The sequence below is a fragment of the Nymphaea colorata genome, chromosome 1 (genome assembly GCF_008831285.2).
Source record: "Nymphaea colorata isolate Beijing-Zhang1983 chromosome 1, ASM883128v2, whole genome shotgun sequence".
In the NCBI taxonomy this organism is placed as follows: domain Eukaryota; kingdom Viridiplantae; phylum Streptophyta; class Magnoliopsida; order Nymphaeales; family Nymphaeaceae; genus Nymphaea; species Nymphaea colorata.
This window is the reverse complement of record NC_045138.2, coordinates 7122925-7140307: the sequence shown is the minus strand read 5'-3', so window position 1 is coordinate 7140307 and position 17383 is coordinate 7122925. Positions and strand designations below refer to the sequence as shown.

Genomic DNA, 17383 nt, shown 5'->3' with positions numbered 1-17383 from the left:
ACACTGATCAACAAACAGACACCGACAAAATGGAAGGTTCGAGTTTACTCCAAAGAGAGCTCTGGGAGAGCCAATATGGGAATAACGTGGAAGATTGGTCTGTTATGGAAGATTCATGGATTCAGATGGCTTCGGTATTGCACACAAGTGTGAAGAAGAAGAATGCTGTTTATAGGATCAGCAAATGCCGTAGACCATAACATGTTTCTGGAATCATCATGCTGAGGGATACATGGAGTAGACTTTCGGAGGAGTTCCATCCTGCTGACAGTAGTCCGATTACGGTTTTTTCCAATCAGCATCTTTGGTTAAATATGTCACATAATCGCATGGAGGGTAGAGACCAATTTAACAAAGATCTTGTTAATATATACAAAAGCATAGATTGCAAATTGTGTAAATGAATCCTTCAACGGAAGTACCTTCTGGCTTGCAACCTCCGAAGCTGGATCTCTGAGATTGTGGGGATCTTCCTGTTTCTGTTATTCATTTTGTATACAGTTCATTTTTTCTTTTAATATCAGGAGGAGGCTCTGTCCTCCAGCAGTTTTGTCTTCGGTGGATAGAGATAATGCAAAGAGGATGACTGTTGGAGTAGCATTCTAAGTAAAATGAATTCCCTATGAAAGCTCATAAATTGCGTCATTTAGATAGAAGCATACGTTTTCATGATCATAGGCACAGTTTTGGTCAAGTCTCTGCCAGCAAACAAAAGCCATCATAAATAGCTAAATTATTGATTCATGATATAGATGAAGCTACATGACCCAGGAAAAAAATTACTTGGAAAAATCTCATAATTTTTTATTGAACATACTGGAAACTGCAAAACACTATTATATCCTAAATATAGGATGATGCAGCTTATAAAGGTCCAGATCTGATAGCACTGTCCAAATCAGCAATTAAGTCATCTACATCTTCAATGCCCACTGATATGCGGATCAGATCCTCACTTAATCCCCGAGACTCCCGTACTGAAGTTGGTATGCTTGCATGTGACATAAAACAAGGCAAGCTGATAAGAGACTTAACACTACCTGTAGAAAATAATAACCGAAGAAACTTGTAAGTTTGTGGCAGATATTACTCCAATCAAGTTAACAAACCAGACTGTATCATCACTACAGTTTAGATTCTGTGGCACATATGGAAGCAGGAGAGGACAGATACTGTCATATATCCAAAATAAACTTCAATACAGATGACTGTAATATCCATATGAACTTTCGACATGGACATTGTACTAAAAGGCTGCTTTAGAAGAAACATAAGCTACAATAGAACAGCTCATAGTAGTGCTCGTACAACATGCTTCTAGTGCACCTTAATGATGGTCATTTATTAGAACATACAGCATAGCATAGCTCAGAATAAATAAGTAAATTGAGTTAATACTTAAGCAAGCCAGTTGTCGCTAAGAAAAGAGAACATGGAAGCTGAATTACCAAAGCTGACAGTAATACTGAAGTAATTTGTGGATTCAACAATGTGCTTGGAAAGAGCCAACGATCCTGTTGTAAAGCTCAGGACAGAACCAGCACCTTTTGACTGAATTTTTCACAGAAAAGAAAAGTTTTATTGTTCATGTTCCCAGTCCATCTTTTTATCAAGTTTGTGGTCAATTGAGCTACCTGGGAATAGTGCAATGAACGCCCAGGGTGATCAGGAAGACCTGCATAGAAAACTCTTTGCACCCTAGGATGAGAAGAAAGAAATTCGGCAATCTTATGCGCATTTTCCTGTCGACAAAAAAGAAATAAAACTACTCATTAATAAATCAAAAAACACTAATGGAAGATTTTACAAATATAATACCTGAAAATTATCTAAGCTTATTGCACAAGATTAGCATCTCAAATAACTAACATTCAAAGTTCAAACGAGATCATTTATTAGGAAAAACAAAAAGGGGATTCGCTCAACCATTAAAGCCAAATGGTATTATAGCGAATGCAAAGGTAAAATGTGTCCTGCCACTTTTCCTTTCTTATTCAGCCCACGGGGTTTATCCAATGATGGGCTGATGGTTAAACTACTGACATTACCGGTGAGAAGTGCTTCATAACTTGTGAATAACTTGACCAGCTACAACTTCCAATACATGATCTACCAGGTGATCTCCTTGCAGTCAAACCTACATCTCCCTCAGAAAAATTTACAGCTTTTTAACTACTGGTGGTGTCTGTATATTGAGGTACTATGAACTATGAAGTTAACCATCCCAGGATATTGAAATATTTTGCCCACGCAAGTACCAAAAACGCTTTCAAATTCAAGTAATTATTCCTTCCTCAGGTCAAGGGAGTATTACAGCGAAAGGATGCAAGCTGCTCTGCCTTTAAAGGAACTTCATTCATCCAAAGAAAAGCAGTTTATAAAAACAATCAGTCAGTTCATAACAATATATAGACATTGTCTCCCTCAGCCCCCAAAAAGCAAAAAATTAAGCATGACGACCATCTCATTTGACTTTGCATAAACAGGCTGTCAGCAGGATAAAGGTACCTTACCAAAGTCTGAATATAGACTGTGATATGGTACAGGGACAATAAGAAATAATCTAAAAGTCTCAACAATGAGTTTTGCCATATCATAGTCATCAAGATACTAAATCATACTATGGTACTATCAGGCTAACCAATGGAACATCCAGGAAAGAAATTTCAACCACTATAAATAACAATTAGCAACCAAGCATAACGTCAATGGCATATTACCTCATGTGAAATTCTGTACAAAGTGGCAGACATCAATATACAAACAAATATATAGTTTCCAGAAGCCAAAGGTAAAACTTAAAAAAGCTTAGCAGGGTATACCTGCTGTTTTTCAACTCGTAAGGCCATTGTTTTGATGCCTCTCAAGCATAGCCAACAATCAAATGGAGCTAAGCCAGAGCCCTCTGCATTTTGTAAGAAGTAAATCTCTTTTGCCAAACTACAGAAGCAGCAAAACATTTTACATTAGTGAAATACCAGAGACCATATAATGTAGAAAATCATATAAACTTGCTGCTTTTGGGCAGAAATGAAATCTAGAAGCTACATAAAGAAAGTGCCATAATCTGTAAGGAACAACTCAATAGATCAATGAAGCATGGATACTAGGATGCTTTTCATGCAATGGGCTGAGCATGATTTCTAGAACCACTGCAAGCCTGATATGAAATTGGCAGCAAGATATAAACTTCTCATATTTACATTTGATTTAAGCATTCTTAGTAGTAAAATAAATTCATCTAGTAATTCATACAAACATAATAACAAGAACCTGCTTGTTGCAGAAGAGGAAAAAAAACAGCTCTAATTCAACACAAAACACATATCAGTTCAATATCATATAGCTTTTCCATAAATAAGCTAGTTTCTTAGTAAGCCTCGCACTGATTTGAAAGGTAATAAACTCAAAGAATTCATTCTGGAGTATTGTATTTAATTTATCTGATATCTTTCTTACAAGAAAAAGCAACAAGGTCTATGCCCAGTTTCCTTTCAACAATTGGTCCAACTTCTAAGAATTAACAGTGCAAAACCATAAAGATTTACAAGCATAAAAGTAAAATTTAATTTAGATATGTGTTCTTGGGTTGGTTTAGCAATTATTGTGCATAATTTTTTTCTAACTAACCTAATTAACACTATAGTTTCATTTTCCTCGTTCTAAATTGAAAATCTTAACCAAGGAAATGGATGTCGAAGACACAACTCAAGTAGTGCACCACAGTCTAGGGAAATGTCCGACATATAGCTGCACAACAATGTTCTACTGCAACATGCACCAAACAAACTCTCTTTCAGAAAGTAAACATTCAAAATCCTCCACTTCCTCTCATTTTATATACTCAATCAGGCATTGAGCAACTTGAAACTACAACTACACACAAGCACCTTTTGTTTTGCTAGCCAAGACTAAACGTCTACTATGACTAAAAAGGTTTGGGCATTCTCTGCCAATTTTTATTTCCTCAAGCCAGATGAAAATCGCCAGAGTTTAATAGCTCATTCTTGCAGATATAAGTCGGTTGTGACTTCTGACACTAGATACACTAGTGAGACCAACATAAAACTGATTGAAAATTTGATGCAGAAAAAATAGCAATATATTAAATTTTTTGTTTTTCTGAAATTTTGACTATAGTTCATCCGCAACCCAACTAGACAATTGACGCCTTCGTAACTTGACTCCACAGGGCGGTATTATGTACAATTCAAAAAGACGGAACTAATGTGAATAAAAAATACACCTAACCTTTTCATATTTTTAACAAGATAATTATTTTTGCACCATTAATATAAAAAACATTCTCCAATGAACCTTAACTTAAGCATGGGTTACTACGATAAAAAGGCCAAAAAACATTCTCCAATGAACCTTAACTTAAGCATGGGTTACTACGATAAAAAGGCCAAAATACTGTTAATGAAGACAAATTGTAAGTTCATTAGTTTGTATTAGCTCTTTGAACTATATCTAAAAATATCAATGTATGATTATTTGTATCAACATAACTTAGTTTTTTCTATTAGTATTCAGAACAATTGCTTGATATAATTGCATGGATAAACTTAGTCATATTTTTCAAGTTATTTTTCATGCATCCTTGACTCCTGTGAATAATTACTTCTTATTCAGTAATAATAATAAATCAAGGCAGCATCTAACTCATTCATATTGACAGGGGTATGCTAGACCTGTTCTAGAAATTAAGAGACACACTGCACAGGTAGGCCAGTGCCATTTGACAACTGGGCAGACAGCCTAGCACAGGCTGAAAGGATCATATGGTCTAGTTGTTTTTCCTTCTCCAGAATCACTTAATTCTTCGTCCCCATCTCTATCTAACCTAACTTCAGCATTAAACTAATGTAGTAAGCTCATATCCTAAGAGAAAAGACACACATGAATCCCATACCATTTACTAAACATAGTGACATGTACGAAGTCCAAAAGTTGCATTGAAAACCCAAAGAGCTGCTCATCATTATAATGGGAGGTAACTTGTTGAAATGGGTTTAGTGCTTAGCTGACAGCATAGATCCATAAATTAATAGGTATGGAAAAACAGAGCACAGAATCAATTGTTTCATTGCTGAGTTTCTTGGTTCTCATAACTATAACATACATTTATAATAAAACAAGATTATGAACACTGCTGCATTTAAGAAGACATTGTGTATCTGAAATAGCCAAATAGGGTGAACTTATTTCTGCTACCATGATTGCTGCTACTACTGCTTGTTAAACCTAAATTTCATGATCTGTTAATCAAGGGCACCTATCAATTATCATCAATCTTTGCCGTCCAAAAACAGCAAATGCATGGTTGTAGATATCAAAACATGAATTTTTTTTCCTAGAGGAAAGAAGCGCTGAGTCTCTTCTTCCTTGTGGTTATGAATTTAAAGAAAAAACAAGGTAAAACAATGTTTTCCCCATTATGGCAACAAAGATCTTCAACCAATTCTGCTATCAACCAACCTTTCACCTTTTACAGCAAGAACTCCAGCCATTAAGTCACTATGTCCAGCTATAAATTTTGTAGCAGAGTGCATGACAATATCTGAAACAGAGAAGGAAAAAAAGCATGACATGTCAGCAGAACTCAGAGACTGCGCCAGCAAGATTCGTAGAGTGGCATCAATGTTTATCAAATCAGAAGGCTGTTAACTAGACCTGCCCCAAGTTCTAATGGCCGGGAAAGAACTGGTGACATAATGCTATTATCCACCAGCACCAAAGCACCATGAGCATGAGCCAGCTCCGATATTTTCTGAAAAATAAGAAGTGAACAAGTTTCATATTTTAAAATTCAATTGGTGCAAGTATACATGACCATGCAGAAACAGTGCCCACCAGAAAAAAGATTAGCACATTTGGGAGTGCATAACGGTACCAAGATGAGCAATTATTTTTTTATTGCTTTCTCGCAAATAAGAGCATGTCAGCCACAGAATTAGTATCTAAAGAAGTTTCAAAATGAACTGGTTATTTCATGATTTTCACGTCTATCAGCATTTCAGCAAGTTTAGAACAAAGAATAATTTGTTTTTTTAGTTTCACCGAGAAAATACAGAAAGTCTGTTGAAGTGTCAATAGAATTATATAACCAATAATTAATGCATAAAAACTGCCATGCTGTTTTATTCGCTCTCATTAGAGATATAATTCATTTGTGCATTTGTTATGCAAGGCTCCGCAAATTAACAATGATAATTATGCATATAATAAGTCTTAATACACACACACACAGAGCAGAAAGAAAATTATAAAGTTACAAAGTCATGGCTAATGATGATTAGCCATAAAAGCCAGTATAATAAGTACATCAATATGTAAATAAATATATATATATAGGAGAATTCTGTCCTGTGGTGTGACAGGTATTTCTGGAGGGCTAAAAATTAAAAATGTCACTAAAAGCGGCACGAATTGTTGCTAAAAACACCATAAACTATTGTTGCATAATAAACTGTCACTAATACTCATTTGACAACTGTTTTTTTATGAAAATTTTTTTATTTTTAACCATCCAGTACACACACACACACACACACACACATATATATATATAATGGTGGTGAACTTAGCAAAATCTCAAATCATTCCCTTCTCTACATCTCGGATTGAGGGTCTCCCTCTCCCTCATTAGAGAAGCATTCATTCCGCTCTTCCTTTGGTTCATTTCGTAGTAACATCTACCCTTCCTCCAATAACAAAGAAGTAAGGACCTCTCTAAGCTTAAGCCTACGGAGAATTGAATGGCATGAATTTCAGACAAAATCTTTTATATATATATATATATATATATATATATATATATATATATAAGAGAAAGAGAGAGAGAGAAGCCTAAGGCTTATCACACATCCTTCTCACTTTCAGTCAAACTTAGAGGTCGTTTGATAGGCCTGGAACTGCAGGAACAGAACGATCAGTTCCTTTTTTTTCAAAATACCATCAAACGCTGACCGCAAGACAGGGCGGACAAGATGGACATTGGGACAGGGGGTATAAATTTCGCCTGTGTCCTGGAGTGTTCCGATGGTAAGCAAGGAACGGAGAGGACAGTACACAACTCGATCTCCCTCGACTCTTCTTACTCTCCTCTCTCCCTCCCTCAACTTCTTCCGCTGCGCTCTCTCCCCCTCTCACTGTTTTGAGCTAGGAATGGTTGGAATCCCTAATCTTTGCAGCTTCTTCTTTCTCATCCCTCCTGAGGCACTCACTCTGTCACTCTTGCCCTCAACTCTTTGCCTCACATGATTGACCGATTATCCATGACACTGAGGATCCAGAGAGGAATGGGCTAGAGGAGGTGACATCAGAGGCCATGAGAGATTGCAAGGACACCGCAGCAGTCGTGCAGCCAATTGTCAAGCTTGAGGAGGGCGAAGAAGTTCTTCTCAATATGTAAGTGAAGGGAGCCTTCTGATCGTTTGTTTGGGCTTGAGGTCTCTTCAAGCATAAGGGTTTTATGCTGATATGATTGTCTTTTTCAGGAAGGCGAAGCTTTATCGGTTCAGTAAAGAGGGAAATCAGTGGCAAGAGAGGGGTGTCGGGAATGTGAAGCTCTTAAAGCTCTTGATTTCATCTGTATTTGTTAAATTTGGAGCAAATTATGACTAGTTTTTCAGGTAACATTATAACGAACACCAGTTGTTTTCTTTCCTTTTGCATTGTCTAGTTTGGGGTTTTGCTTCAAACCATTAACCTTTGCACCAACTATACATGAATTACAATAAGAATAAATAGATTTGGGGCCTTTCTATATTTTGCACCGACTGTTCAAGGATGAATATTTGTTGCACAGAAAATGTTTGGTGAAATGTTTGCACAGAAAACGTTTGGTGAAAGTACATGTTTCATTGATGATTTATCATTTTAAGTATGATTTTTTTTTATTTGCAGGTGGAAAGTCATGAAAGAGAAAAAAGATGGACATGGAGGTGAAGATAATTACTTGATGGATCATGAATTTTGTTGTATGTTTGATGAATGTTTGTAACAAGTTAATTCTTTTAGTCATGTAATCAACAAGTTATCAATATAGAATTTGTGTTATTTTTTTTTAATAACTCTCTCTCTCTCTCTCTCTCTCTCTCTATATATATATATATATATATATATATTTATATATATATATATATATATACACAAACACATGCGTGCATGCTCACTAGCATTGGTTCAAGCACAAACAATGGGTGGAACAAAAAAAAAAACAAATTGATGCAATTCAAACACTAGACACAAAGGACATAGTTTTATGTTCTTAAAATTATCAAACAGTGGACAGAAGACACTATTGACAAGACAGACAGGACAGTGGTGTGGTGGACAAGACGTCCTATCCGTTCTATCTAATGAGACAATTATCAAACGACCTCTTATGGTAACATGAAAGCCATCAGACTGAGTTGTGTTGATATGATTGTATGACTCTACGTATTAAAAGCAACCTACAAACGTTATATCTAGGGCTAAGGTGAGGCTACTCACTGCTCTCAGGAAGCTTACTATGCCGATCAAAATGCCACAACCTACAAACGAACACATTCCCTTGTAGAGCAATAAAAATCAATGCACAACTATGAAATAAAACAACTTATAAAAGAATATATATGCAACTCCAAATTCCTACAGTTAACTAGAAGAAATAGAAAATTTAGACCAACTCGTAAAATAGAAGGACCACAATTTTGTCACTTGAAAGAGAGGTGATCGTACATTTAGATCCGAGCAGTCAATCCTCACCGTTCTTCCAACTGATTATTGTTGAAGTATGAAAACATAAGTCTGGCATGAATCTCAAGACTTTTTACAGGCACAACATAAGTCACTACTGTGGAAAAATTACAAGCAGCAAGACGGCATTATCATTTACTACTAAACCATTAAGAAGACAAAAACTTGCCCTTATATCAGAAATTTGTTGACGTGGATTTGTTGGGCTTTCCAGCCATACAATCTTAGTCTTTGGGCCAATTGCAGAAGCAACCTCATCCAGATCCTTTGTGTCAATCCGTCTGTGTCATATAGTGTTAGAAAGTAGTACAGCTTAAGCATGTGCATACATTATCAGAAATACAGAAAAAGAGATGAGACTAACCTAACCATTATTCCTCTTTTAGGAATAACTCTTGAAAGCAACCTATCAGAGCCACCATACATATCAGATCCAGTTACAATCTCCTGACCTACATTTGGCAGGCAAATAAACAGTAAGAAAAATGTGGCATGGATGAAAGGGAATCCATGCTAACAGAGCGCGCCTACCAGCTTCAACAAGATGTGTGACAGCAGCCAAAGCAGCCATCCCACTTGTGAAACAAAATGCACGATCAGCTTTCTCGAGCTTTGCCAAAAGCCTGATAGTCACAAAGCGTTAGTCACAGTAATAAGATAAAAATCTGCAACCAAGAAAACAGTGGCTAATGAAACTCACGATTCCAGTGTGTCTCGAGTTGGGTTACCGCTTCTGGTATAATCATAAGGTCCATTCTCTACTGCAGATGGCTGAGTTGAACAAAAATGAAAAGATCTTTACCCAACAGCTCATGGTCAAACCCCCCCACCCCCCCCTGCTTTTAAAAGTTGGCATCATGTTTGTATTTATATGGAAGCAAGTTTAAAACATGGAAGAACCATTATCCAAATAGAGATCAATTTCCATGGCATAGCACCAAGATTTCAACCAGCAATCACAAACAATAGAACCAGAATACAGGATACTTGAGCCCACTTTTCATTCACACCCTAGTTTCAGCTCGTTTTGCTGCAGTGCATTTGAATTTTGCTCATATTTGGTACAAAGTAAAGGGATCATATCACCAGGCCAGACCCTTAACCGAGAAGTATACTTAATTACCAACAATGACGTTGATGCGAACTAAAGTCAAACAAGGGAAGAGTAGGAAACAAGTTTCTATGTTGATAAACAAAGAATTAGAAATACAAGAACAAGAATATAGACAAACAAGGGAAAATGGCATTTTGATCGTTTAGCACCATAACCAAGTAATCAGCATTTTCAATGATTCACGGTCGAAAATCTAAGGTCGATGTCCAGAAAAATGTAATTCTACAAAAAGAAAATACAGAATTCTGCAGTGGGAATTACTTGCTTAAAAGTAGCGGTCTGGTACAAAGGAGTGCTAAGCGCATCATATGGATCAAACGAACACGAGAAGTTCGTCAGGATCGTCGAGACACTTGGCTCCTTCTCCTCCAAACCTAAAATCACCGCGAAACCAGACTGCCCATAAACGTCTCATCCCCCAACGGCAGGACGTAACAAGAATAAAATTAAAAAAAAGAAAAGCATTAACAATAAAAGCCAGACCAAAAAATAAGCAACCGTGCGGAAATTTCATATCTTTTATACTAACCAATTCGAGGCCTCAACGAATCATCCAGGCACTCTGTGGCACCATCGACCACCGCTTCCATGGCGATGTCACGTCCTCTACTCAGTTTCTGACTCTCGAGATTCCGCCACCCAAAGAGCGGCAGCTTGGAGCTCCGCCTGAAAGCTTTGACTCGTCCAGAGTAGTTCCAACCCTGAACCCAAAATGCAATAGGAAAATCACGATATACGACAAACCCAATTCGCAGCGAGAGACAGAGCCAGTGTGTGTGCGTGTGCGTGCGTGCGTGTGTGTGTGTGTGTGTGTATGTGTGTGTGTGAGAGAGAGAGAGAGAGGGGGGGGGAGGGAGGGGGAGGGAGGGAGGGAGGCTCACACTTCTTAAGGCGGAGTGATTAGCAGAAAGAGAAGAGTTGTAGAGGGAGGCCATCAGAGATGGAGTCAGATGATGATGACGAGAAGGGAAAGGTAGGAAGGAAAGGAGGAGGAGCAGAAGAGAGAAAAAGTCATGAAAAGGAGAGAGGCTGTGCGTGCGTATTCAAAATGGGGAAAGAGAGAGAGATGAATTTGGACAACTCAGATTCTGGCGGAAGAGGAGTCGTTCGGTCGGAATGACGCTGAAGCTGCGGCTGCCCCTCCTTGGAGAGAGAATCTCGCAGGCTCCCAACTTGCTTGTTCAGCAGGCCCTCTCCCCTCGAAACGTCATTTTTCCAGGGATTTAGCGTTCCCATCTACCGAAGTGGCAAATTTTCTTTTACAAGTGGAACAAACAACATAATTGTTTTCATAAGTTTTCAACCACTAAATTAAGCAGACATCATCCTAGTTGAACCCAACTCATAAATAAACCGTCGAGTTCAAACTCAACTCATTTTAACTCGTTTTTGTTAAACATATCTTGTTTCACCTCATTTAGTTGTTACTCATTTAACTATTCTTTCATTATAATTCAACATTCATTATGTATTTAAGCAGAGTTAAGTTTGAAAGAATCAAGTTCTTATAGTCGAACGGACTTGACATAAACGAATGGAGCTGGAGTTGAGCTTTGAAGAACGAATTGGAATGGAGCTCAAGCTGGCTCCATACTCCATAGTTGTGCGGCCCTAATTAAAGTTGTTTAAATGAAAAGTGAGTCTCACACTTTTCTCGCTTCAACCTCTTGTCAAGGCAATTTTGAAACGGAGTTAGGGCTGAAACCTGCTCGGGTTCGAGCCCAAGTTTGGCCTGTCCGAACTTGGACTGACCTTGATAGGGCCCAACGAAACTCGACCAAAGCTAGAGTTGGTCTTAAAAGAACAAAATGAATCATGGATCATTGAAGCCACCTGAACTATAGGCCGCCTAGACTATGGCCAAAAGCCTCCTTCCCCTTGACTCCAAGGTTTAAGGCTATGTCAGGATTGTGTCTTTACATATAAAAAGCTTTAAGAGCATAACATCCATTGGAATAAGCATAGTAACTACCTACTGACCAGGTATGCTATATCCTTGATTCCCCAACCCAGCCTAGTCCATATGATAATTTTTATTTATTAAAATAATATTATCACTATATTAGTTTTTAAAAAAATAACGAATCTACATTCATTTGGGTTAGTCGAAAGGTTCAAGCCAATGGTGGAGCCACATGTTGTCTGATGTTCGCAATTGTCTACACCTGCCCTACAAAGTACATGTATTTTCATGTTGTTGCATTCAAATATTTGATTATTTATAAATATTTGTGCCCCTCCAAGCATGAAAGTTTTGGATTAGAACCCCTACGGCCAAAATTTTTGTCTCTGCTATTGGTTCAAGTCGAAGTCAAAGAACAAACATGACTAGGTAGCTTGAGTAGGATCTTGAATATGTGATTTCGTTTAGAGTTTAGATTTTAGATCATGAGCTTGGACTGGACTAAATGCCAAACCCCAGCCCGGCCCTAACTAGGCAATGCTCAGCCCTAATAATGGGGCCTGTGTTCCCATTGTTTCACATGCAGGGAACAAAAAACTTTTGTTGAAAAACAATGTCCCATGACTACCAAGTTGCAGAATACCTCTATAGATTGATATGTAATTTAACCTAAATTGTTGTTAAGATAACTTCTTTTTATTTCCTTAAGATATTTTGGTGCTTTTGTAGAAATATTTCCCATGACGTGTCTTCTACATCAACACGTTGGAGAACTACAAACTTTTACCAATAAAATGTCCATAACAAAGAAACAACTATGATTGTAGTATGTCGTGATGAAATAATTGCAGGAAATAGCATCTAGAAAGAAACCTAGCTTCACCCAAGCTTATGTTGTCAATAGCATTAGAAGATCTTTTGGAAACTTGCTTCAAATAAGTAAATGTACTGAAATTTGAATAATATCATGTTTGCAACCATTTCTATTAATATCACGTCCTTGTAACCATTTCTTTTAATTAATGCATTTGTAAATGTGATTATCTCATTTTCTTATTTAATTATCACATTAATTCGTCTAATGCATTAATTCTTGTCATTCCTGTCATTATCTTATTTATTGCATTTTTTGGTGTCCATTTACTTATCGTCTTCTAATGTTATCTCATTCTCTCATCATTGTATGCCTTGTCGGGTTCATTTATGTCCTTCTTGTTGTTATCGCATTCTCTCGTTATGGTAGACTCGTTATTATCTTATTATTTTGTTATGTTAATTTCTCATATTTTTGGGTGTCCATTTACTTATCACCTTTTGTTGTTATCTCATTCGCTCATCATTGTGTGCATTGTCGTATCCATTCCATCCATTCTTATCGTTATCACATTAATTTGTCTTTGTATACTTATCGTCTTTTTGGCTAATGCGTTGCTATCTCATTCTCATGTATTCATTCATGCCCTTCGTGTCATTATCGCATTATCTCGTTATGGTAGACTCGTTGTTATCTCATTCACTCTTGTCATTGTGTGAATTGTTGTGTCTATTCCTGCCCTTAGCATATAACCAGGTTTCTTTGTTAGTTATCACATTATTTCGTCTCTATCTGAATGGCTGTTACAAAATCGTTTAGTGTATTATTGCGAGTGCTGACTACTATTGAGAAAGACGAATTGAATCCATACGGTACTGCAACAATTAAACAAAATCGATTGTCAAAATCTACTTAAAGTTCAAACATACAAAATATGTATAATATATAAAACTTACCAAGAGTTCTGTAAAACTGTTTTGATCATATACATCTTGCATAAATGTATAAATGTAGACGACATGCAGGTCTTAATTGCACCGTTAGTATGTGAAACATAATCAACTTTTTGAGGATGATTTTTTTGTTTGATTTTCCTACTCCTACCTCTGTCATATAAAGCACTTTTTATCCTATGCAAACTCCGATCTAGCGTCCTCTTGAAATCATCAAACACCATATTAGTAGAAACATGGTTCTTCTTCTTCTTCTTCTTCTTCTTTGAAGGGTCTAGGGTGATGGGACCTACTGCTTCAAGCTGGCTTTTCATTGTCGCCTTGCTATCACAGCATAGATTTGAAACATTGTCTACAACTATGTTCTCCAACTGCATCATGTATTCATAAGTATGGTTGTTTCTTATTGCCAGGTCTGCAATATACTACCATCAAAGGAAGGAATTTCTGGAGAAATCTTCATTAACTCTATCTTTAAATGTTTAGTCCATCTACCTAGGATGTATCTCTTTAGTAGTTCCTGAATGTTCTCTCGATTGAGAGCTTTTAAATCATGTAACACAAAATACCTTTAAATTCAAATTGCTTGCAATAACATTTGATATCACTGGTTTCAATGTTGTAGGTCACGAACGCATCATTGATCTTAGTCAAATCTCTCCTCCTTTTCATCACAAGATATATGCGGCAAATTTGTTGTACATGTAATTCTATGTCAAAGTTAGTCGCTTAAATGGTCTCTTTCTTAAACCATTCAAATGCAGTTGGTGTGTACAAAGTTGTAGCACGGTCAAGGATATTCATACCTAGACTTTGAGGCCGACATACAAATACTTTGACATTTATTCAAGTTCATAGTCCCTAAGACCATTCAAAAATATGTCGTAGTGTTTCATGAATCAAGATATTTGTAAGCAAGAGTACAATCCCCTTTTCAGTGCAGCGTGCATGATCTCTATTATCTGCGTGCTTGTCATGCATGCACATAAGTATTGTCTTCTATATGTCAATGCCCACTTTTCTTTGTCCTTATATAATTTTTGAAGCCACGTATTTTCTTGTAAGTTATATGCTTCAATCATTTGTTTCCACATACATTCAAATGTTCACCATCTTCACACTTAAGGTCACAAGTTGTAAAACTCTCCTTAAAGCCATTATTTAGATTCATTACGTATCTTATGTTATTCATTGCATTTTGCAATATATGTCACAAACAAAAAATGATGATGTGGTTCTAGCCATACGAGGGTCACTACAACTGCTATTGCACTATTATCAACATTAGTACGACTTTAGGGTGCTTCCTATTCATGGCCTTGATATTGAACAATCACATAAATATCTCAGTAGTCTGCACCATCGAAAATGCAACTTTTCGAGTGATGCTTCACCCTCATAAACTGAGGAAAAGGCCACCCATGGGTATTAACCTTCACGGTTGTGTCAAAAATAAGCACATCGCTGAAGCATCTATAATCTAACCTCGACATCAAATATGCCCAGAAGATATTTGTAGCATAACCATCCACGTCCATCTGAATGGTGTTGTAGAAGCATGTGCATTTGCTTAACGTTTTCTAAATAGATTCGACCAATGCTATAATTTTTCCTCCTTTCATTGTTTCTATCCTCTTTCTCCTCAAGTGATTTCTATGATCCATGCATGTAAATGAAACATTCTTATGACCACCTTGGTGTAATACCTGCACCATCAACCAACTTACTTATTTCAGCATGTGACGATGACAATTTACAATGCGACCTCAACATTCAGCTCGTGCGGCAATCTTCGAACAGATGGTTGTGTTCAATCGTCACTGTGCAAATACAATATTTTCCATTCAAACTCTTTCCTAGTTCCAAATTAGAAACACAATCACACTTTGTATCAATCTTGTGCTTGGTTACTTTCATCCTTATTTTGAACAAACATATGACCTTGACATAACCATGCCCTATGTGAAAAGCATAATAATTGTTGAAACTGTATGCTATGTCCTCCTTATCAAACTCCACTCCTACAATAGGAGCATGTTCCTCTAGATCCTCTATCTCGAACTCCATGCCTACAATAAGAAATTTTAATCCTATAGTGTGACCACGTTCTTCGGTATTCTCCATATCAAACTTCATCCCTATAAAAAAGAGCATGTTCTTTGGGATACTTCATTTCCTTATAAAGGAACTTAATCTCTTGTTTGTCGCCATCCAATGGTGTAGAGATTTCACGCATTGTGCCGTCCGCAATGCAAAAAGTTAATTGATCAAATAACATTTTAACATTATCCCACGAATTATTTGTTTCACTCATAAGTACCTTCCATCAAATAACATTCAAAATTATCTCACCATAAAGTTCGTCGATCGAGCTTTATTTCATGTCATTTAATTAACGCTATCCCTTGTAGAAGCGTTGTTATCTCTTTCTCTCGTTACCATTTGTAGCTTTCATGGTAGACTCGTTGTTATCTTATTACTTCGTAGCAATTACTTTTGTTACGTGATCACATTAATCCTGTCTCTGTTTACTTATGAACTTTATTTCATGTAATTTAATTAACCCTATCCCTTGTAGAAGGGTTGTTATCTCTTTCTCTCGTTACCTTTTGTAGCTTTCATGGTAGACTCGTTTTTATCTTATTACTTCGTAGCAATTACTTTTGTTACGTGATCACATTAATCTTGTCTCTGTTTACTTATCACCTACTTTGTACATGTGTCTTCTCTCATTCCATCAATCAATAACGAGAGGAATAGTTACGAAATAATGAGATAAACTGGGATGTATAAACATATCTCCTAAAGTTGTTATCTCATGCATTTGTTATGCCATGATTTGAGTATATCAAACAAACTATCTGAAACCTACATCGTAACATTATCTACCATATGAATTGTGATGCACTCGTTATTTCGTCTGTAACATTATCTGCCACGAACTGGGATGCACTTGTTGCATGTTGCATCAACATTTTCTTCCATTTTAAGCTCTGCCATTACCTTTTCCTTCGGTTCCTCAAGAAGTTCTCCTTCGATTTTTTTCGAATGTCCAACCATCGAAAAAAACAAACCCTATAGAAGCCATGACAATTTTCATTTAACGTCCACGAACAAAAAACCACATTGACATCGTTGTGAACTCACCATCTTTTGTTTATGTTACCAATCACGCTATTTCTGCTTCAAGATCAAGCTTTCTTTACTTGCAATCTCTGCTTCATTCCTTCCTTTAGCATGAACCTCTCTCTCTTGTTTTTTCTGCTTCCTGACCATCTTCCTTCTTTTGTGTAAAATAATGCATGCGGCGTGAAGCAATGCAGGTTAAGTACGTATATGTTGCGTCCTTGCGATGCATGGGCATTCAAATAAATATGTGAATGAGCCTTTTTTTTGTACAACGAACATTATACGTACACACCATCTTATAAGGATATTCAATTAAATATGAACATATTCTTTTTTGTTCACTGAGGTCAATACTGAAACTTTACATATAGATAGTAGGGACCCCCTGCATATGCTACCATGGGGTGGTGCACGTAACTTGGTCTCCACCCAAGGTTGTGCGGACATTCACCTCATCCAAATGCCACTGCGAGAAACCCTACCGTACCTGTTGCAAGGATCCGTCCATGAAAAGCCATTGTCACCACGTGTGAACTACCATCATCATTGTCGACTCTTTTATTCTGACTATTTCTAAGTCTCTCTCTCTCTCCCCCCTATCCAAGAGCTACTCTCTCTCTCAAAGGAGGTCGCTTCTACATGCCCTAGTTTCTCCCTTGACCATCATTCGGTGCCCCATGTACTCTCCCTCTTGCATCTAACATCTAGCATCAAGGGCCTCT

General features: G+C 37.1%; 1 protein-coding gene across 2 annotated transcripts; it reads right to left on the bottom strand.

Moving 5' to 3' along the window:
* Positions 1 to 718: 718 nt before the first annotated feature.
* On the bottom strand, positions 719 to 11098 carry LOC116262318 (cystathionine beta-lyase, chloroplastic). 2 transcript variants are annotated; one of them, XM_031641570.2, is made up of 13 exons: positions 10744 to 11098; positions 10392 to 10563; positions 10124 to 10236; positions 9449 to 9519; positions 9280 to 9371; positions 9113 to 9200; positions 8918 to 9029; positions 5677 to 5773; positions 5482 to 5563; positions 2823 to 2940; positions 1635 to 1742; positions 1449 to 1551; positions 719 to 1040 (listed from the first exon to the last, which is right to left on the bottom strand). In XM_031641570.2, the coding sequence occupies exons 1-13, from the start codon at positions 10795 to 10797 to the stop codon at positions 865 to 867; spliced, it is 1386 nt and encodes a 461-aa protein (XP_031497430.1). In that variant the 5' UTR covers positions 10798 to 11098; the 3' UTR covers positions 719 to 864. The 2 variants fall into 2 exon arrangements, with proteins under 2 accessions (XP_031497430.1, XP_031497438.1); XM_031641578.2 differs by having other exon boundaries at positions 10941 to 11096.
* Positions 11099 to 17383: the final 6285 nt, after the last annotated feature.

Excerpts from the sequence above, each read along its gene's own strand:
- LOC116262318 (XM_031641570.2), bottom strand. The coding sequence starts at position 10,797 with ATGGCCTCCCTCTACAACTCTTCTCTTTCTGCTAATCACTCCGCCTTA. Across the intron at positions 10,237-10,391 it reads TTCGTTGAGGCCTCGAATTG|GTTTGGAGGAGAAGGAGCCA; the intron begins GTTAGTATAAAA and ends CGGTGATTTTAG. Across the intron at positions 2,941-5,481 it reads CTTGCTGTAAAAGGTGAAAG|TTTGGCAAAAGAGATTTACT; the intron begins GTTGGTTGATAG and ends CTGCTTCTGTAG.